Source organism: Heptranchias perlo, chromosome 6, assembly GCF_035084215.1.
Source record: "Heptranchias perlo isolate sHepPer1 chromosome 6, sHepPer1.hap1, whole genome shotgun sequence".
In the NCBI taxonomy this organism is placed as follows: domain Eukaryota; kingdom Metazoa; phylum Chordata; class Chondrichthyes; order Hexanchiformes; family Hexanchidae; genus Heptranchias; species Heptranchias perlo.
Genome location: NC_090330.1, coordinates 27,005,797 through 27,024,608, shown reverse-complemented (window position 1 = coordinate 27,024,608; position 18,812 = coordinate 27,005,797). Strand labels below are relative to the sequence as shown.

At 44.2% G+C, this 18,812-nt stretch overlaps 1 protein-coding gene across 1 annotated transcript in view; it reads right to left on the bottom strand.

Annotated features, from left to right (window-relative positions):
* LOC137322845 (heat shock protein 105 kDa-like) overlaps nucleotides 1-18,355 on the bottom strand; it is a 70,825-nt gene extending 52,470 nt beyond the window's left edge. The window contains exons 1-3 of the mRNA XM_067985978.1: nucleotides 18,063-18,355; nucleotides 3,137-3,194; nucleotides 1,005-1,142 (exon numbers count right to left, since the gene is read on the bottom strand). Of these exons, the coding sequence (XP_067842079.1) occupies nucleotides 1,005-1,142; nucleotides 3,137-3,194; nucleotides 18,063-18,169 (303 nt within the window). The 5' untranslated portion in view covers nucleotides 18,170-18,355. The remainder of the gene's footprint in view (nucleotides 1-1,004; nucleotides 1,143-3,136; nucleotides 3,195-18,062) is intronic.
* Between the last annotated feature and the right edge of the window lie 457 nt (nucleotides 18,356-18,812).

The following is an 18,812-nucleotide window of genomic DNA, read 5'->3' as shown; positions in this document are numbered from 1 at the left end:
AATGTCTAAAAATATTAGAGAGCTGATCTTTCTTTGCTTTGCGCTCAGGGAACACTCATTTCCTGGGAGCCAAATGGAAGAAAAAGGGCCAAGACCTGTTACACGAGACCTCTCCCCCCACCTCTCTATTTGATGGCCTGTTCTTTGGAGGTATGAGGGCAAAGTGCTTGTCCCTTGAGCAGGGCAAGCGTTCAAAGGCCACACAAGTGAGGCAAAAGTGATGTCACCGCATCATCCATCTCATTTTCATCGGTCTCTGTTTGGTGAAGGCCTAAGGGGTGGTGCCCTTATGTATGTCTTACTCAGATCAGAGAGGAGCAGGCAAAGTCCCAGATGTTAACTTTAGAAAGTTCAATGTAAAAGTTCTTTACCATTTTATGTAATATCTACCCACAAAAATAGCAGATGTTAAAAAGAAATTAAAGATTCAGTCTTTGATGCTACATGTATACCTTCAAACTTAACCATGTCCTATGTAGCCTCTTCAATTTCTCTTGCTTCCAGTACACCTTTCCTTCTCCTTGGAAATATTTTGCACTCACCCTATCCAAGAAAGGCTAGTGTCTTACCCATCTGACTACTGACCAATTGGCCTAGAAATTCGATCGAGCCCAGCCAAGCATTGGAGTGGAGGCCTTCTGGCTGGTGTCTTTGGACTTGATGAATATTGGCCCTAGCCTATTGACCTAAATGCAGAAATACAGGCAGGTTCAGATCAGGTCAGGTAAAGCGCACTTTATGTGCATTCCACTAGACTTGTGCCCAGGCTGGGACAGGGCAAAATAAAAGGTCCTTAGAATTCAAACAGTTATTAAATAAACTTCTGTCAAGCACAAGTGCCAAGATATTTTAATTTTTCCTAGAGAGTCAACATTGTTTTTTTGTGATGCCAGTTCTTATCAACAATAAATCCAAAAGAACACATTATAGAATTACCATTGTTCAGATCTATCTATAGGAATCAAAAAATATACTTGCTGAGAAGAAAATTCAAATGGACTTGCCTTCATTCCAACTCCAGTTTCCATCGGAACAAGGTCATAAGCTAGATTAGCTTTCTGATTTTGAATAAGGGGATCATTAAAAACTCGACCATGGAATCTTTTGAAGTTTATTATAGTATTCTTGGCATTTGTGATCAGCTGCAAAGTAAACAGAGATAACTGAATCCCGACCAATCACCAGATGACATTTTTATGTCAATTTACTGATTTACAAGCTTTAAATCTTAAGATAACATTTACAGATATAGAAAGAATTCAATTTGTTACAGATGTGATTGAGATTAAAATTACAAGCCTTTTCTTGTAGCTAAAACAGACAGACAAACACAAAAAAAATTAATTTCTTTACTAGTTTATGAAGCTAACAGAATGTTTAATAAAAAAAAAATCTGGCCACTGAAGCAAAGCGACAATAATGTGTGCCGTCAAACTTTACCCTGTCCTCTGTAATCTCTTAATGTTTTTCTACTCCTACTACACCTTTCCTTCTCCTTAGAAATTTATTAGAGCTCACCATATTTCCAGGAAAAAGTGTCTTACACGTCTACTGACCTATTACTTTTACATCAATCTTTCTAAAGTTATGGAAGTTGTTGTTAACTGTCAATTGTGCATTATCTTGAAAGTTCTACCGCAATCCATAAATAGAATTATGGTTTCTGGCATAGCCTTTTTATCTATGTTATGCACAAGTGGTACTCAGATCTTGAATGATTCGTTAAATCACTTGTAACTTCCTTGGACATCTCAAAATGTTCATCATACTCTCCTTTATTAGCTGAGGCATAAAATATAAGAGCAGGGAGATTATGCTAGAACTGTATAAAACATTAGTTAGGCCACAGCTTGAGTACTGCATACAGTTCTGGTCACCACATTACAGGAAAGACGTGATTGCGCTAGAAAGGGTACAGAGGAAATTTAAGAGGATGTTGCCAGGGCTGGAGAATTTTAGGTATGAGGAAAGATTGGATAGGCTGGGCTGGTTTTCAATGGAACAGAGGAAGCTGAGGGGTGATTTAATTGAGGTGTATAAAATTGAGGGGTCCAGATAGAGTGGATAGGAAGGATCTATTTCCCATAGCAGAGGGGTCAGTGACCAGACATTGATTTAAAGTAATTGGTAGAAGGATTAGAGGGGAGCTGAGGAGAAATCTTTTCACCCAGAGGGTGGTAGGGATCTGGAACTCATTGCCTGAAAGGGTGGTAGAGGCAGAAACCCTCAACTCATTTAAAAAGTACTTGGATATGCACTTGAAATACCATAACCTGCAGGGCTATGGACCAAGTGCTGGAAAGTAGGATTAAGTTGGATAGCTCTTCTTGGCTGGAACGGACACGGTGGGCCGAATGGCCTCCTTCTGTGCCATAACTTTCTATGATTCTATGATATCGCTTCCCACCAAAACTTAATCATGATTATCTCGTTTCCTAGAACCAAAAAAGGAGTTTACAGCACAGAAATACACCATTTGGCCTATCTTTCATGTGCCAGCTCTTTGTTAGAGCAATCCAAAACTAATCCCTCTGTTCTGCTCTCTTCCCATAGCCTTGTACATTCTCCTCACCTCTTCCCTCACATTGTCTGCAGTTGATGGCTCATTGTGGTGCTGCACTTGTGTACATGTAACAAACTAGATGACTTGGAAAAATTTAAAATATTTCTATGTTAAGGTTGCACCATGCTAGGTGAAGTAAATGTTAAGTAAGAAATATAGGAGGTGAAATTGGGCTGTGTAGTGCTCGTTTTTTTTTAGGCGATACTCAGGCACCTAAGTCCCGAAAATGGGGTCCGAGATGCACCGACAGAAAGTGCGCAGGACACCATCTTGGTAAAGCGGTTTAAAAGCGTGCACCTGACAACCGCCGGCACCATGCAGAGAAGGGAGAATATGATGCGGATCAGTGTACAACGCTGATTTGAAGGCAATGCTGCTATTTTGGAACTCCACACTCCAGCCAATGTACTGTCTTAACCTCGCACAGCTGACCAGGACCTAAAAGGGCATGAACGACCTCCCACCATCGCGATTTAAAGGGATCATTAAGTATTTACAGGTTAGTTGCTGGGTTATTTCTTCTGGCTAATGGTGCAATTGTACGTGTTTTTGGAGGAATAGAAAAAAAGTTACCTGACTTTTAGCTGCAACTCCAACAGTCCTGTTCTTAGACACAAAGGACACAACTGCCCTAATAAAAAGGGAAAAAGTTTTAGGATTTCATATTTCTGTACAAGAACAGCAAATCAACTAAAATTTTTAATTACTAATCTGGATGAATTTTTTCAAAGTTTCCACACATGGCCTGTTCATCAGGGAAGGGAATTTATCCTGGGTCCAATATTTCGGCTGGGTGGAGTGCAACAATTAAGGCAATCATATTATAATAATGGTCAAATCATTCACCCAATAAAAAAAAACTTTACCCCTCCTGAACATGTACTTCTGAAGTGCACTGAAAAGGAGGAAAAAAATAAAAGAAGCTGCGAGACCCAAGTATAATTTCAAGTTTCAACATTAACTGGCTAATCTCCCATTGGAGAAGACAGGAAATCAGCTCCATTCCCCCCATGATATTCGTTGTATGGGTCAGTGGCAGTGTGGATGCGCACGTGCAGAGGAATGAAAAGTCACATGGGTAGACCATATGAGGCCCGAGGAGCGGCTACATAAGAAGCACAAGAGTGGAGCGGCAGAGCATCACAGGAGGCCCAAGGAATGGCTACACAAGAAGCGCAAGAGCAGAACAGTGAGTCTGAAACACAGAAAAATCAAAAAGTGACGTCACAACACAAGGAGTGAGTACAGTCTAAAGCAAATTCACAGCACTGTGGGAGACTCAGCTGTGCAGGAGGGCACAAGTGTAGAAATGCAGTTGTTATAGGGGATTCGATAGTCAGGGGGATAGACAGGCGTTTCTGGAACTGCAGACATGAGTCTCGAATGGTATGTTCTACAGGACATTCTGCGAGGGGAAGGGGAACAACCTGAAGTCCTGGTCTGTGTTGGAACCAATAACATAGAAACATAGAAAATAGGAGCAGGAGTAAGCTATTCAGCCCTTCGAGCCTGCTCCACCATTCAATGTGATCATGGCTGATCCTCTATCTCAATGCCATATTCCCGCTCTCTCCCCATACCCCTTGATGCCTTCCGTGTCTAGAAATCTATCTAGCTCCTTCTTAAATATATTCAGTGACTTGGCTTCCACAGCCTTCTGTGGTTGAGAATTTCACAGGTTCACCGCCCTCTGAATGAAGAAATTTCTCCTCATCTCAGTCCTAAATGTCCTACCTCCTATCCTGAGACTGTGACCCCCTCGTTCTGGACCCCCCAGCCAGGGGAAACATCTCCCCTGCATCCAGTCTGTCTAGCCCTGTCAGAATTTTATATGTTTCAATGAGATCCCCTCTCATTCTTCTAAACTCGAGTGAATACAGGCCGAGTTGACCCAATCTCTCCTCATACGACAGTCCTGCCATCCCAGGGATCAGTCTGGTGAACCATCGCTGCACTCCCTCTATGGCAAGTATATCCTTTCTTAGGTAAGGTGACCAAAACTGTACACAATACTCCAGGTGTGGTCTCACCAAGGCCCTGTATAACTGCAGTAATACATCCTTGCTCCTATACTCAAATCCTCTTACAATGAAGGCCAACATACCATTTGCCTTCCTAACTGCTTGCAGCACCTGCATGTTTGCTTTCAGTGACTGGTGTACAAGGACTCCCAGGTCCCTTTGTACATCAACATTCCCCAATCTATCACCATTTAAATAATACTCTGCCTAACATAGGTAGCAAAAGGGTTGAGGTCCTACAGGCATAGTTTCAGGAGCAAGGAAAAAGATTAAAGAACAGGACCTCAAAAGGTGGTAACCTCTGGATTACTTCCAGTGCCACATGCTAGTGAGTACAGAAATAGGGATATAGTGCAGGTGAATACGTGGCTGGAGAAGTGCTGCAGGAGGGAGGGCTTCAGATTCCAGGGGCATTGGGACCAGTCTGGGGCAGGAAGGATCTATACAAGCCGGAAGGGTTGCACCTGAATAGGGCTGGGACCAATGTCCTCATGGGGAGGTTAACTAGTGCTATGGAGGAGGGTTTAAACTAATTTGGCTGGGGAAGGGAACCAGAGCAGCAGAGGAGAGGCAAGGTGCATAGAAAATTAGGAGGGACAAACAGCAACAGAATAAAGAATAGTGTAGAAAGAACAGGAATTAGATGGAGGAAATAAGTAAAGCAGACTGACATGGTGTTGGAAGGCATATGTGTTAATGCAATGAGTGTTACAAATAAGGTTGATGAGCTGCAGGCACAAGTTGAAACATGGGTTATGATGTAGTGGGGGTGAAATTGGGCCGTTTGGCACCCATTTTTTTTAAAGGCGCTACGTAGCCAAGTAAGTCTCAAAAATGGGGTCCGAGATTCATGCACACACCTCCGACGGGAAGGGCGCAGGTTGCCAACTTGGTAAAGGGGCTTTTGCGCGCCTGCCTAACGATCCGTGCAGCATGCAGAGTAGGGAGATTATGATGCAAATCAGTGTGCAAAGCTAATTTAAAAAAGGGACCACTGCTATTTTGGAACGCCACACTCCATTCAACACACTCTCTTAACCTTGCATAGCTAAACATGACTTAAAGGGCATGAAAGGCCCCCCACCAACTGTGTTTAAAGGGATCATGCAGGAGTTACAGGTAAGTTGCTGGATTATTTATTCTGGATGCTGGTGCATTTGTATGTGTTTTTGGAGGTTTCCTATGTTAATTGTATCCATATGATTTATATCAATTAGTGTTAATTATATTCAGGTGGTGTGTATCAATTGGGGCCTCTCTTGTATCCATTTATATGAAAGCTTATCTAGGGTGTGGGGTGGGTAATGTGGATTTCTGTGAATAAAAGCTTGAAGCAACTGGACAGCAGGCTCCAGTATTCTATCCTTCACCACCTGGCTATCCAATTTATTACATTCTATACTTGGATAAAGTTTCCATAAAGTGGGCTGGCTGGCTGGCTGACTGACAGGCAACAGCAAGGGCACTGGTGGAGTGGCAGGGGTGGGAGCAGGAATGCTGTCATCCTGAAAGAGGACAGCAGGTTCATGTTCCTTAGAGCCACTTCCACTTGCTATCCCTGTTATGTGCCACCTTCCTCTGCAAGAAAGAGGGAAGTTCATCAGTGAGTATCCTGCAAGATGTTTGGGTGATGTGGCTGTTATGGTTAAATAGCTACCAGTGTGTGTGTGAACTGAGAGTTGTGGGTCTGAGGCTTGCAACAGTGCTAAGTGTGTGAGGGTGAGATAAAGCATATGATTTTGTTCTGAGCAATGATTGAAAGAGATTGTTGGTAGGTGGGTGATGGGGGTGTAGTGGATTGAGGAATGCATGAGACTAGTGGTGTAGTTGTAAGATATGCCACTTGAAACTTGAACTCACTCACCTTGACAACTTGTGTTAAATCGTTGAACATCTTCCTGTTAGTGGAGCTATGCTCCTAACATTTACCTCCTCCCCTACTTCCTCCCACTACCTCTTGAGCCTATGTCTGGAGGGCCTCTTGCCCCCTGCAGATATACAATGCCCCTCCTTCTCCCCACCTCTTGCATCAAGGCCTTGTGCACCAGAGAACCTTGGTGCACACTCTCTCCCAGGCACAGCCATTCTTCAGAGTATCATAGGACAGATTCAGTTTTAAAACGACTCCCACCATTTCTTGCAGCCGTGATGCACCTTCTCTTTAAGAGGTGCAGGCTGCCTTTAGGAAGCATGATCAACTTGCAACATCAGGGCCCCCTGCTGATGTGTGCAGCCAATCAACAGCGCAGGTAGCACTAGCTACATGCAGCAATCATTTAAAACAGCAGGCAGCACGACTGTAACGCTCTGCCTGCATCGCAACAACTGGGCGTGGATTAATCATGTACCGCGATCCCCACGCCCGTTTTCAGGGGTTATCCAATTTAACCCCCAGTGACTATATGGAGACCTGGCTTAAACAAGGGCAGGAATGGGAACTAAACATTCCTGGCTACAATGTATTCAGGAGGGATAAGGAAGGGAAAAAGGAGGTGGAGGTAGAGGTGGCAGTATTGATCAAGGATAATATTACAGTTCTACAGTGGAACGATATACTAGAGGGTTCAAAGACTGAAGCTATTTGGTTAGAGTTAAGGAACAGAAAAGGAGCTGTTACATTGTTGGGTGATTACTATAGACCCCCAAATAGTGAGAAGGAGATAGAGAAGCAAATCTGTAGGCAAATTTCAGAGAAATGTAAAAATAACAGCAGTAATAGTAGGGGACTTCAATTACCCCAATATAGACTGGGGGAAAAAAAAGTGTAAAGGGCAAGGAGGGTGAAGAATTCCTAAAGTGTGTACAGGAAAACTTTCTTAATCAGTATGTTTCTAGCTCAACGAGGAAGGAAACAATGCTGGATCTAGTTCTAGGGAACGAAGTAGGACAAGTAGAGCGTGTTTCATTAGGAGAACATCTGGGCAATAGCGATCATAATATAATTAGGTTTAATGTAGTTACAGAAAGGGACAAAGAAAAATCAATGGTGAAAATACCCAACTGGAAGAGATCCAATTTCAGTGATTTGAGTAGGGCTCTAGCACAGGTGGACTGGAAACAAAGAATGGCTAAGAAAACAGTAAATGAACAATAATGACAGGCCTTCAAGGCGGAAATAGTTCAGATACAAACCAAGCATATTCCCACAAGGAGGAAAGATAGGGCATCCAAAAGCTAGATCTCCCTGGATGACAAAGGAAAGAGGTTAAAATAAAACAGAAAAAAGGTTAATGACAAATGACAAGTACAGAATACAGTAGAAAACCAGGCAGAATAGAGAGTGCAGGAGGAAATTGAAAAATTATACAAGGGCAGAGAGAATATGAGAAAAGATTAACATAAAAGGGAACATGAGAAAAGATTAACATAAAAGGGAACCCAAAAATCTTTTATAAACATATAAAAGTCAAAGGATAGTTAAAGGAATAATGGGGCTGATTTAAGGACAAAAAAAAAATCTTCTTGTGAAGGCAGAGGGCATGACTGAGGTAACGAATGAGTACTATGCATCGGTCTTCACAAAAGAGGATGCAAGTTAATATCGCAGTAGAGGATGAAGTTAATGCTGCAGTAAAGGAGGAGGAAGTAGAGATATTAAATAGGATAAAAATAGATAGAAAGGATATGCTAAATAGGTTGGTGTCACTCAAAGTTAACAAGTCACCTGGTCCAGATGGGATGCTGCCTGGGTTGCCAAGGGAAGCAAGTGTGGAGATAGCAGAAGCTCTGACCACAATCTTTTAATCCTCCTTTGATATGGGAGTGGTGCCAGAGGACTGGAGCATTGCAAATGTTACATCCCTATTCAAAAAAGGGGAGAGGGATAAACCTGGTAACCACAGGCCAGTCAGTCTAACATCAGAAGTGGGAAAACACCAGAGACTACCGTGAAGGACAAAATTAATTCTCACTTGGAGAAGCATAGGTTAATAAAGAACAGCCAGTGCAGATTTGTTAAAGGGCAAATCGTTTGTGACTTACCTGACTGAGTTCTTTGATGAAGTAACAGAGAGGGTTGATGAAGGTAGTGCAGTAGATGTTGTATAATGGACTTTCAAAAGACAACTGATAAAGTACCACATAACAGACTTACTCGGAAAATAGAAGCACATGGGATTAAAGGGACGGTGGTAACTTGGGTACATAACTGGCTAAGGGATAGGAGGCAGAGAGTAGTGGTGAACGGATGTTTTTCTGACTGGCGAGAAGTATGCAGTGGGGTCCCCCAGGGGTCGTTATTAGGACCATTGATTTTATTATATATAAATGACCTGGACTTGGGTGTAGGGAGCACAATTTTGAAGTTTGCAGATGATACAACAACAACTTGTAGTTATATAGCGTCTTTAACATAGTAAAAAGGCCCAAGGCGTTTTAAAAAGCTTGGCAATGCAGTGAATCGTAAAGAGGATATTACCAGACTGGTGAAATGGGTAGACACATAGCTGCATTAAATTGGATCTGCCAAGTGTGAAGTGATGCACTTTGGAGGAACAATATGGAGAAGCAGTATAATCTAAATGGTACTATTTTGAGGGGGGATACAAGAGCAGAGGGACCTGGGGGTGCATATTCATAAATCTTTGAAGGTGGCAGAGCAAGTTGATAAGGCAGTTAAGAAAGTGTTTGGGTTACTTGGCTTTGTAAATTGGGGCATTGAAGACAAAAACAAGGAAGTCATGTGTAACTTTTACAAATCACTGGTTAGGATCTCAGCTGGAATGTTGTGTACAATTCTGGGCACCACACTTTAGGAAGGATGTTAAGGCCTTGGAAAGGATACAGAGGAGGTTTACCAGGGATGCAGGACTTTAGTTATGTGGAGGGATTGGAGAAGCTGGGATTGTTCGCCTTAGAACAGAGGAAGTGAAGCGGAGGCCTAATAGAGGAATTCAAAATTATGAGGGGTTTTGATGGGGAACAACTGTTTGCTCTGGCAAGTGGGTCAGTAAGCAGAAGTCAGATTTAAAATAATTGGTAGAAGAACTAGAGGGGAAAATGAGGAGAATTTTTTTCAGAGAGGGTTGTTAAGATCTGGAACGCACTACCTGAAAGGGTGGTGGAAGTAGATTCCATAGGAATTTTCAAAAAGGCAATTGGACATGTATTTGAAGAGGACTAATTCACAGGGTTATGGGGAAAAAGCTGGGGTGTGGGACTAAATTGGACAGCTCTTTCGAAGAGCCAACACAGGCATGAAAGGCCGAATGGCTCCCATCTATGCTGTAACATTCTATGAGGTCAAAGGTGGGGGGAGGGGAAGAATCAGAGAGATTATAGATTTTCTGAAAATAGAATCGTGTTGGTCCATCGATAGGTGCACCTGAGCCAGCAGTGAAGAGGTCAGGCCATGCCAAATTTGAATTTTAAGTAGACCACATGACAAAATTGCCCAGACAGCTTTTGCTTATAGTAACACTTGGTTTGGGGGGGCGGGGTCATAAAATCTGGCATAGAAGCAGCACTCGAAAGGCTGCAATTTGCCATCTAGGGGAAATTCCAGTGGTGGTAGAGAAATGGGTTAATTGTTCACAGAGGCACAGTAGAGGTAAGTGAGCAACATTTCTCCCTTTGATTCTGAACACTGAGGTCCTGCTGCAAGAACTAAGGGTAACCCTATTTGAGGCTGATGTAACTCTGCAGGTCACCAACTGAATCACTTGTACCTGGCTGCAAATGAGGTAAACGTTTGCTGGTATCAGGACGGCGGCAAAAGCAAGAATGCTTGTCACTTGTGCACACACTTCTGGGGTCAATCAGGAAAGGCACAAACCTAAGTTGGGAACTACAGCAGCTTCTGGGAGGTACCATTTAAAGAAACGTACACAACTTTTGCATAGTCTTTCAGTGCTAAAGCTGACAGTGCACATTCCCTGCAGGTGGGAGGTAGCAATTGGGGAGACAGCAAAGATGTTTTAGCTGCTAGCCTAAAGCATTCCTGTTAGAGGGTTTCTCAGTACAGTCAGCAGCCTTGAATGCAGAGTGTTAGCCATGGTATCCTAAAAGTCATCCTGTTCCCCATACCCTCGCCCCAGTATTTCTTCTCCTTGAAATAACACAGGCACTGCAAAATGCCACATAACAAAGATGACTGTTTTATGGATAAGAACCACTGATATGCATAATGTTTCTACCACCTAAATGTTAACTGAGTGTAAATCTGCTCATGTAGACTGATGTGAGGAACCCTGATGCTCACATGGTGCTATGGTGTCCTGCACATGAGGAAATCCTACCCACTGGTGAAAACTCAGCACCCTGTTCAACTGATGCCCCCTTTCTGCAAGGAAAGGGTAATGACGGTGTTGCCCTTGCAGCTATAGCATGACAACTGCTTGGTACATATCTACAATGCAGACTGATATGGCAGATGTCCCCTGGGATGGCTTTGATCCAGTAGCATTGAAAGTTTCATGCTGTGGTAACCTTCAATTGGAAGAGCCATCCTTGTTCCTGATGTTGTTGTCTGCAGACAACATCGGGAACTTTAACAGCCTCTCGTGAAGTGAAGGTAGCAAAAACAGATCTCCTCTGAAGTGTCCAGGTATGTGTGGAGGGAACTATAAATACGAATCCAAGAATAGTGACAGATATGGACAAGGGGTCTTGTGTGTCATAGCACCTACATTTGTTACTGCTCATGAACAAGTCTTTCTCATCTAAATCATGTAACCCTATGGGAACCCCCAAAGGAATTCTTGTCCTTATCACTTTGTACACCACTATTTAAATGGCAACAGCAAAGAAAGTGAAGGAAAGTACTGTCAGACCAGGTAACAGGTTACCAATACTCCCATTTAATAAGGCGGAGGTGCACGTTGTGGGTGCAGCCTCGCTCAAATCGTGGAGTTCAGCCTGGTACCTAAATTTAAAACTAGCAGAACTCCTGGTGTTTCTCAAAACTGCATTTCCCTGACTCACCATAACAATAGGGATGTTTTATGCCATGCAAGGGATAACATCAGGGCCACTGAATTACAGTGACTAATTCCATTTTTATTAAATAGTACTCATAGCAAGATAATATGCTGTTTTATAACAATAAACCATGTTATCAACTAAGTGTGATGGGTGGGTACTTGACTAGAGCCTGATCAGCAGGTGGTGGGAGGACAGGTATTTGAGGCCAGGGAGAGAAGTGGCTGAAGAAAACTTTTGCACACAGGAAGGAGGCCAGGACTGGGACCTAGAAGGTGCAGGAAGGCCAGACAGGCCATAGTGGGGCCAGAGGCAGGCAGGCCACATCTAAAGCCAGGGGAAGAACAGGGGCAGAGGCAGAAAGTGGCAGCTGGGGCACAAATATATATTTATGTAGGTATGCACTAATAGATCTCCTTGGTATTGCTCACAGTGAGTCAGGAGTCTCTTGTTTTGTACAATAGATGTGTTCATGCTATGTAGGGGATGACATCAAAGCCACGAGTTCAGTGACTGAGTGAAATTCTATTTTTATTAAATGGTATTTTTAAATGGTACTTTGGGATTGGATTCTGTGACTCTGTCCATTATTCTGTGAAAATTATAAATGATTATATTCATATTCTTTTCCCATGTGGTTCATCTTTATCTCAATATTTTTAAGGCCAAGAAAACACAGCAAGATGGCAAGTAAGAAGCACCAATCTTGTTACAGGAGAAAAGGACACACCAAGGCAGAGGCATAGAGATGTATTCTGGACCAAGAACTGACTCAAATGAGGAGCAGACCATACAGCTGATTGGGCAGAGACTCTGCTCTAGCTTGGAAGATGGTGAGATTAGTGAGACAGTGCAGGTGGCAGGTTGGCAGACAGACTGGATTGAAGAATTTTCAATTTATTGACAACTGGGAATATGAAGTAATGGCAGTGATGACAAAGGGAGACCGTTCAACAGGTCAAGAACACTTTATTGATAAATTTAGTTCTGATATTCCTTGTGAAGCAGCAGACAGAAGGATGTGAAAGCTTCTGGCTGTCTCCTTAATGCCAAGGGGGTGGTTATGCTCACCCAATCTAGATTTATGCTCACCTTTCCTGCAGATCCATCACAGTAACTGGAGGGGGAGGAAGAATGTAAAGTGTTAAAGGTGACAACGAGGATGATGAGAAATAGTATGCTAAGGGAAAGACTACATGGAGTCCCATGTTCCTCTGCCACAACCACCTCAATGTCATCCACAGTATCACTTCCTTTCCTCACTTCCATGCACCAGCTCAGATACTGTTACCTCGAATTTAAATGAGGATGCCATAACAGGTGATTCACAGAGCACGAGAAAGCTGGAGAACTGGGGAATGGGTGAAGATGTGCCCAGCAAAGGCAAAGGATAAGGTTGTTCATGGCTTCAGAGTTGTGGGACCAACTGGGGAATGGGTGAAGATGTGCCCATCAAAGGCAAAGGATAAGGTAGCCCATGGCTTCAGCAATCTGGGACCCAGAACTTGCTTGTAAAGGATTTTTGAGGAAAATCATACTATGCTCAGGCTCCAAGGTCAATCTCCAAGAATGAGAAACAACTGACAGCTGTGACTATTCGCAGTCATCAATGGAGAGTTTGGCAGGTTCACTGGTATCTACAGCAGCTTCCCACCCTAGAAGTCGCCCGGGACCAGTCAGTGACTCCACTGCCACAGAAGCACAGACAGCGATGGCAGTAGCAGACAGATTAGACAGCACCCTTCATACTAGCTTTCAGAGAATAGGGACTGGAAAGCAGGCAGCTGTCTCTTAGGACTTTCAGGATCTGACAGCTGCCATTAGACCAGCCAGCCCATTGATTGCACGCCCCAGTACAATGACGATAGCTGCAGTGCAACTACGAGGCTGCCGTTTCTTAGGACAGCAGCACATGCCAGGGATCATAGTATCACAGTAGGTACAGCATAGGAGGCCTAGCGTGCCTGTACCGGCTCTTTGAAAGAGCTATCCAACTAGTCCCATTCCCCTGCTCTTTCCCCATAGCCCTGTAATTTTTTCCCTTCAACATCTGACCTTCCCCCTCAAAGCACTTTGCAAGTGGCACGAAGGAGGAGACAGAAGGCTGCCCAGGGTCAAGCTGCGATGAGAGGAGGGCCATCTCAATCTGATGAGACTTTTGTAGCAGCCAACAACCCCTCATGATACTAGCCCTCAGGTTACATCTAAGAAAGGGAATAGAAAACGAGAAAAAGGCAGGTTTCGACACCTAGAGGAAGCATGGTGTGAGTAAAAAGTAGGACAGGCTATGTTCACCTTTGAGTCACTTGTAACAAAAAGAGAATTTGCACTTACTTCATACTTAGCTATTCATGGAGTGTACTTATGTCGTGCTCAGTTACCCATTCATGTTATGTAGACTTTTAAAAAAATTAATTCTCATGATATGGGCGTCGCTAGCAAAGGCAGCATTTAGTGCCCGACCCTAGTTACTCAAGGTGGTGGTGAGCCTTTGTCTTGATCCGCTACAGTCCACGTGGTGAAGGTACTCCCACAGTTCTGTTAGGTGGGGAGTTCCAGGATTTTGACCCAGAGACCGTGACTGTGGTACTGGCTCTGTGGGAGGCCTATGCTGTCCTTTCTCAGGACAACACAGCAGTCTGCAGCTGGGCCCTCACGGCCCAGAGCTGCTCGAGGTAGACCACCACGACTATCTCAAGTGTCCTCAGTGGATGATCAGCAACCTCCCACTCCTTTAATTTCAGTGTGAAAAGGAGGGAAAAGTTGTGAAATACACAATGGGCATGATGTGAAGTAAACAGTTGTTATTTGCTTGGCTTTGCTGTTGGACTTCATATTCGTAGTTATGTAGGAGGAAGACCCATGAGGTTGTAGTGTTGGAGGCATTCAGAAGGTAGGTGGAAGGAGTGGGTCAAATGATGGGACTGTTGGTGTGCTAGAGGGAGGATCTGCTTAGGAGAATCTCTCCTCAATAATTTGTTGCCTTACAACTCTGGCATCTGGAAGCACTGCTCGGCCTTGGTCTTCCTCGTCCCCCTTCATCTTGCATCTTCACTTTTCCTCCTGTGGCAGCTGCCAGGCTTGGCCCCTCCACATGGCATAGTTGTGTCGTATGCAGCAAACCATTAAAAATCTGGAGACTAGCTCAGGGTTATACTGCAGGACTCCACTGGATCAATCCAAACTCCAGAGCCTTTGTTTGAGGATGCCTATGTTTTGCTCTGAGAGCTCTTGTTCTTGTCTGGATCTCATTGTATCGGTGCTCCACGTCTGTGCCCAGATTCCTGAAAGGAGTCTCGGACCAGGTTTAGAGAGGATACCCCCCATCTCCAAGGACCCAGCCTGACACCTGCTGGTCTGGATCGCATTCAGGGAGTGTGGGGAGAAATCGAGGACTGGCACAGCACGAGGGAGTCATGACTACTGTCAAGATACTGGGCACAGACCTGCAACGTTCACTGCATGTTGTCACACACCAGCTGAACATTCAAAGAGTGAAACCCCTTCCTTTTACAAAACATGGCTGGTTTGTGATGGGGAGTACACCGGGCAATGTGTGCAATGAGACAATGTGTCAATGAGACCTTATACCTGGGGAAATCCAGCGATGTGGGCCAATCTGAGAGCTTCCTCCTCCTAATCAGCACCTTTTTAAGGGGATGATATGTATTTCTCTCTTGTTGCAAAGAGGACATCTGTCACTTGCTTGATGCTATACTGACAAAAACAGACTGATGTTGCTGATGCCACCTGTTGCAGCCTGTAATGAGCCTGTGGCATAGAAGTTGAGCACCCCGTTACCTTCACAGCCACAGACAATGCTGTGTGTGCTCTGGTATTTGGCTCCAATTCCTGCTGCAACCAATGACATAGGTCGGTGATGCTTGCCTGCTGAAGCGCAGCTTCTTCACACACTGCTCCTCTGACATGTTCAGGTACGACATCCTGTTCCGGAAGACCTGCATGCTATAACACCTCCTTGGCCCTTGCCTCCTTCACCATCTTTGACCCTCCCACAGGTCTTTTCTGCTGCTGCTGTTGTTGTTGCCACCGCTGTGACAATCTCATTGATAATCCCAGAAACATTCCCATCTTTTCTGGTCCTCCTGCAACCAATGGATTCAAATAGTGCAGCTACAGCCAAAAGTCAACAGTTCAACTGCTTTGTACTCTGAACTACTCCCAAAACAGCCCAAAAAATGGCTTCAAAAATCCCCAGTAGCCAAGAATGGCTATCAAGTGACTTACCTTAATAGAGACTAATTTGATTGAATTTTTTGAGGGGGTGACTAGGCGTGTGGATGAGGGTAACGCAGTGGATGTGGTATACATGGATTTCAGTAAGGCCTTCGATAAAGTCCCCCACAGGAGACTGGTCAAGAAGGTACGAGCCCATGGAATCCAGGGTGCCTTGGCACTTTGGATACAAAACTGGCTTAATGGCAGAAGGCAGAGGGTGATGGTCGAAGGTTGTTTTTGTGACTGGAAGCCTGTGGCCAGTGGGGTACCACAGGGATCGGTGCTGGGTCCCTTGCTGTTTGTGGTCTACATTAATGACTTGGATATGAATGTAAAAGGTATGATCAGTAAGTTCGCTGATGATACAAAAATTGGTAGGGTGGTAAATAGCGAGGAGGATAGCCTCAGTCTGCAGGACGATATAGATGGGTTGGTCAGATGGGCGGAACAGTGGCAAATGGAATTTAACCCGGAAAAGTGCAAGGTGATGCACTTTGGAGGGACTAACAAGGCAAGGGAATACACAATGAATGGGAGGACCCTAGGCAAGACAGAGGGTCAGAGGGATCTTGGTGTGCAAGTTCACAGATCCCTGAAGGCGGCGGAACAGGTAGATAAGGTGGTAAAGAAGGCATATGGGATACTTGCCTTTATTAGCCGAGGCATAGAATATAAGAGCAAGGAGGTTATGATGGAGCTGTATAAAACACTGGTTCGGCCACAGCTGGAGTACTGTGTGCAGTTCTGGTCGCCACACTACAGGAAGGATGTGATCGCTTTGGAGGGGGTGCAGAGGAGATTCATCAGGATGTTACCAGGGCTGGAGTGCTTCAGCTATGAAGAGAGACTGGGAAGATTGGGTTTGTTTTCCTTGGAGCAGAGGAGGCTGAGGGGGGACATGATTGAGGTGTACAAAATTATGAGGGGCACAGATAGGATGGATACTAAGGAGCTTTTTCCCTTCGTTGAGGGTTCTATAACAAGGGGACATAGATTCAAGGTAAAAGGCGGGAGGTTTAGAGGGGATTTGAGAAAGAACTTTTTCACCCAGAGGGTGGTTGGAGTCTGGAACTCACTGCCTGAAAGGGTTGTGGAGGCAGGAACCCTCACAACATTCAAGAAGCATTTGGATGAGCACTTGAAATGCCATAGCATACAAGGCTACGGACCAAATGCTGGAATATGGGATTAGAGTAGACAGGGCTGATGGCCGGCGCGGACACGATGGGCCGAAGGGCCTCTATCCGTGCTGTATAACTCTATGACTCTATGAGATGGGGACCCCTTTAAATAGCACTGCTTCAGCCTAACTGTTGGCACCATGTTGTTCTGGGCATCACCAAGACTGCCTACTTCCACCTCTGTAATATCACCCATCTCCACCCCTGCCTCAGCTCACCTGCTGCTCATCCATGCCTTTGTTACCTCTCGACACGACTATTCCAATGCTCCCCTGGCCAGCCTCCCATCTTCCACCCTCCATAAACTTGAGCTCATCCAAAACTCTGTTGCCCGTATCCTAACTCGCACCAAGTCCCGCTCGCTGACCTACATTGGCTCCCAGTCTGACAACACCTTGATTTTAAAATTCTCATCCTTGTTTTCAAATCCCTCCATGGCCTCGCCCTTTTGTAACCCCCTCCAGCCCTATAACCCTCTGAGATCTCTTCGCTCCTTCAATTCTGGCCTCTTGTGCATCCCCATCTTGTGTTCCATACACTTAAAAATTGAAACTTGCACATGGCATTTATCTTCACACAATAATTTGTACTCGCAAAAGAAAAATATCGATGAGATGTTTAAACAGCTCCAAAAAAATCAGTACATTGGTTTGCAATGGCATCTCTTCCTGTAGAAGAGGACCTTCTATTTCCTACAGTTTCTAGAAATTTCCAGCATATTCCATCTACATTCTTCATTCAAACCATATTTTAAGTATATTAAGTCCAATTTAGTTGAGGAATATAACTTTTTAGGGAGCTTTCAAATTAAGGAACAAATATTTAAGATTTTGGAGGCTTTTTGTCTCCCGGGATGCCAGCAGCATTTTAAACTTCAGTATCTTGTTTTCACTGAGCTCTCGAAACATAGTTAATGAAAAAAAAACAAAATATTAAACAGAAAAATATTGCTCAGACTAGTAGTCCAAAATTAAAATATTACAATAAAATATGGTTAGAGCACATTTTGGGTACATATTCTGCTGAACACCGCGAATCCGTCAGAAGGGGTAGAAATATTCCAGTAGCCCTGAACGATTACAACAATGAGAACTGGGCATAGTTATTTAATATTATATACATATTAGTCAAATTACTTACGGGGTATATCTGTCACTGAACTCATTAGCAATGGTCTCAATCCCTCCTGCTCTAGCGATGGCGATGAAACAATTCTGCAATCCAATATCAAACCCGACCACCGACATTTTTCTTTATAAGCTATATCTATATATATTAGTGCTTTTTTTTCAATCCTTTCACGTTACAAATAATGCTTGATCACCGACTGCCGGTATAGAAGCTCACTACTGCCTCTCTAAAACGCCGATTCTGTTGCTCCCGTAGTTTAAATACTGAGCTTGGAAGAAACTTCCAGAAACTATCACCATCCGCTCGACTCGCGCCGCCCACGCGCTTCTCCGCATTCTCCAGACTTCCACCCAATCGCATTTAGAGAACCGACCGCACTCTTCGGTCGCCACGACGACCACAGACGCCCTGACGTAGGCAAGGAAGTTACGAGAGCTCACTGGAAGGTTCTATGCTTTTGGTCGCTTCATCCGTTCGGATCCAGGCGCAGGTTTGTAGTACCTTCTTAAGATCTTCAGACAGCACAGGAAGGGAGGGACCGGGTGGACTGAAGCTATTAAGTGAAGTATAGAACCAGAAAAGGCCATCGAGACACAGGCTTTCACAGAATATTAATCTTACTGTATCATGGACTCCTTCCCCCGTTAATCTGAAGGGAAGTTTTGCATAAAGATAGGGCTACTTCCCACCCGTGTTATTTTGGGCCGACTGAGCAGGTTGTCTTTTTTTATTTTAAACTGAGCGGCAGTAGATGGTTGA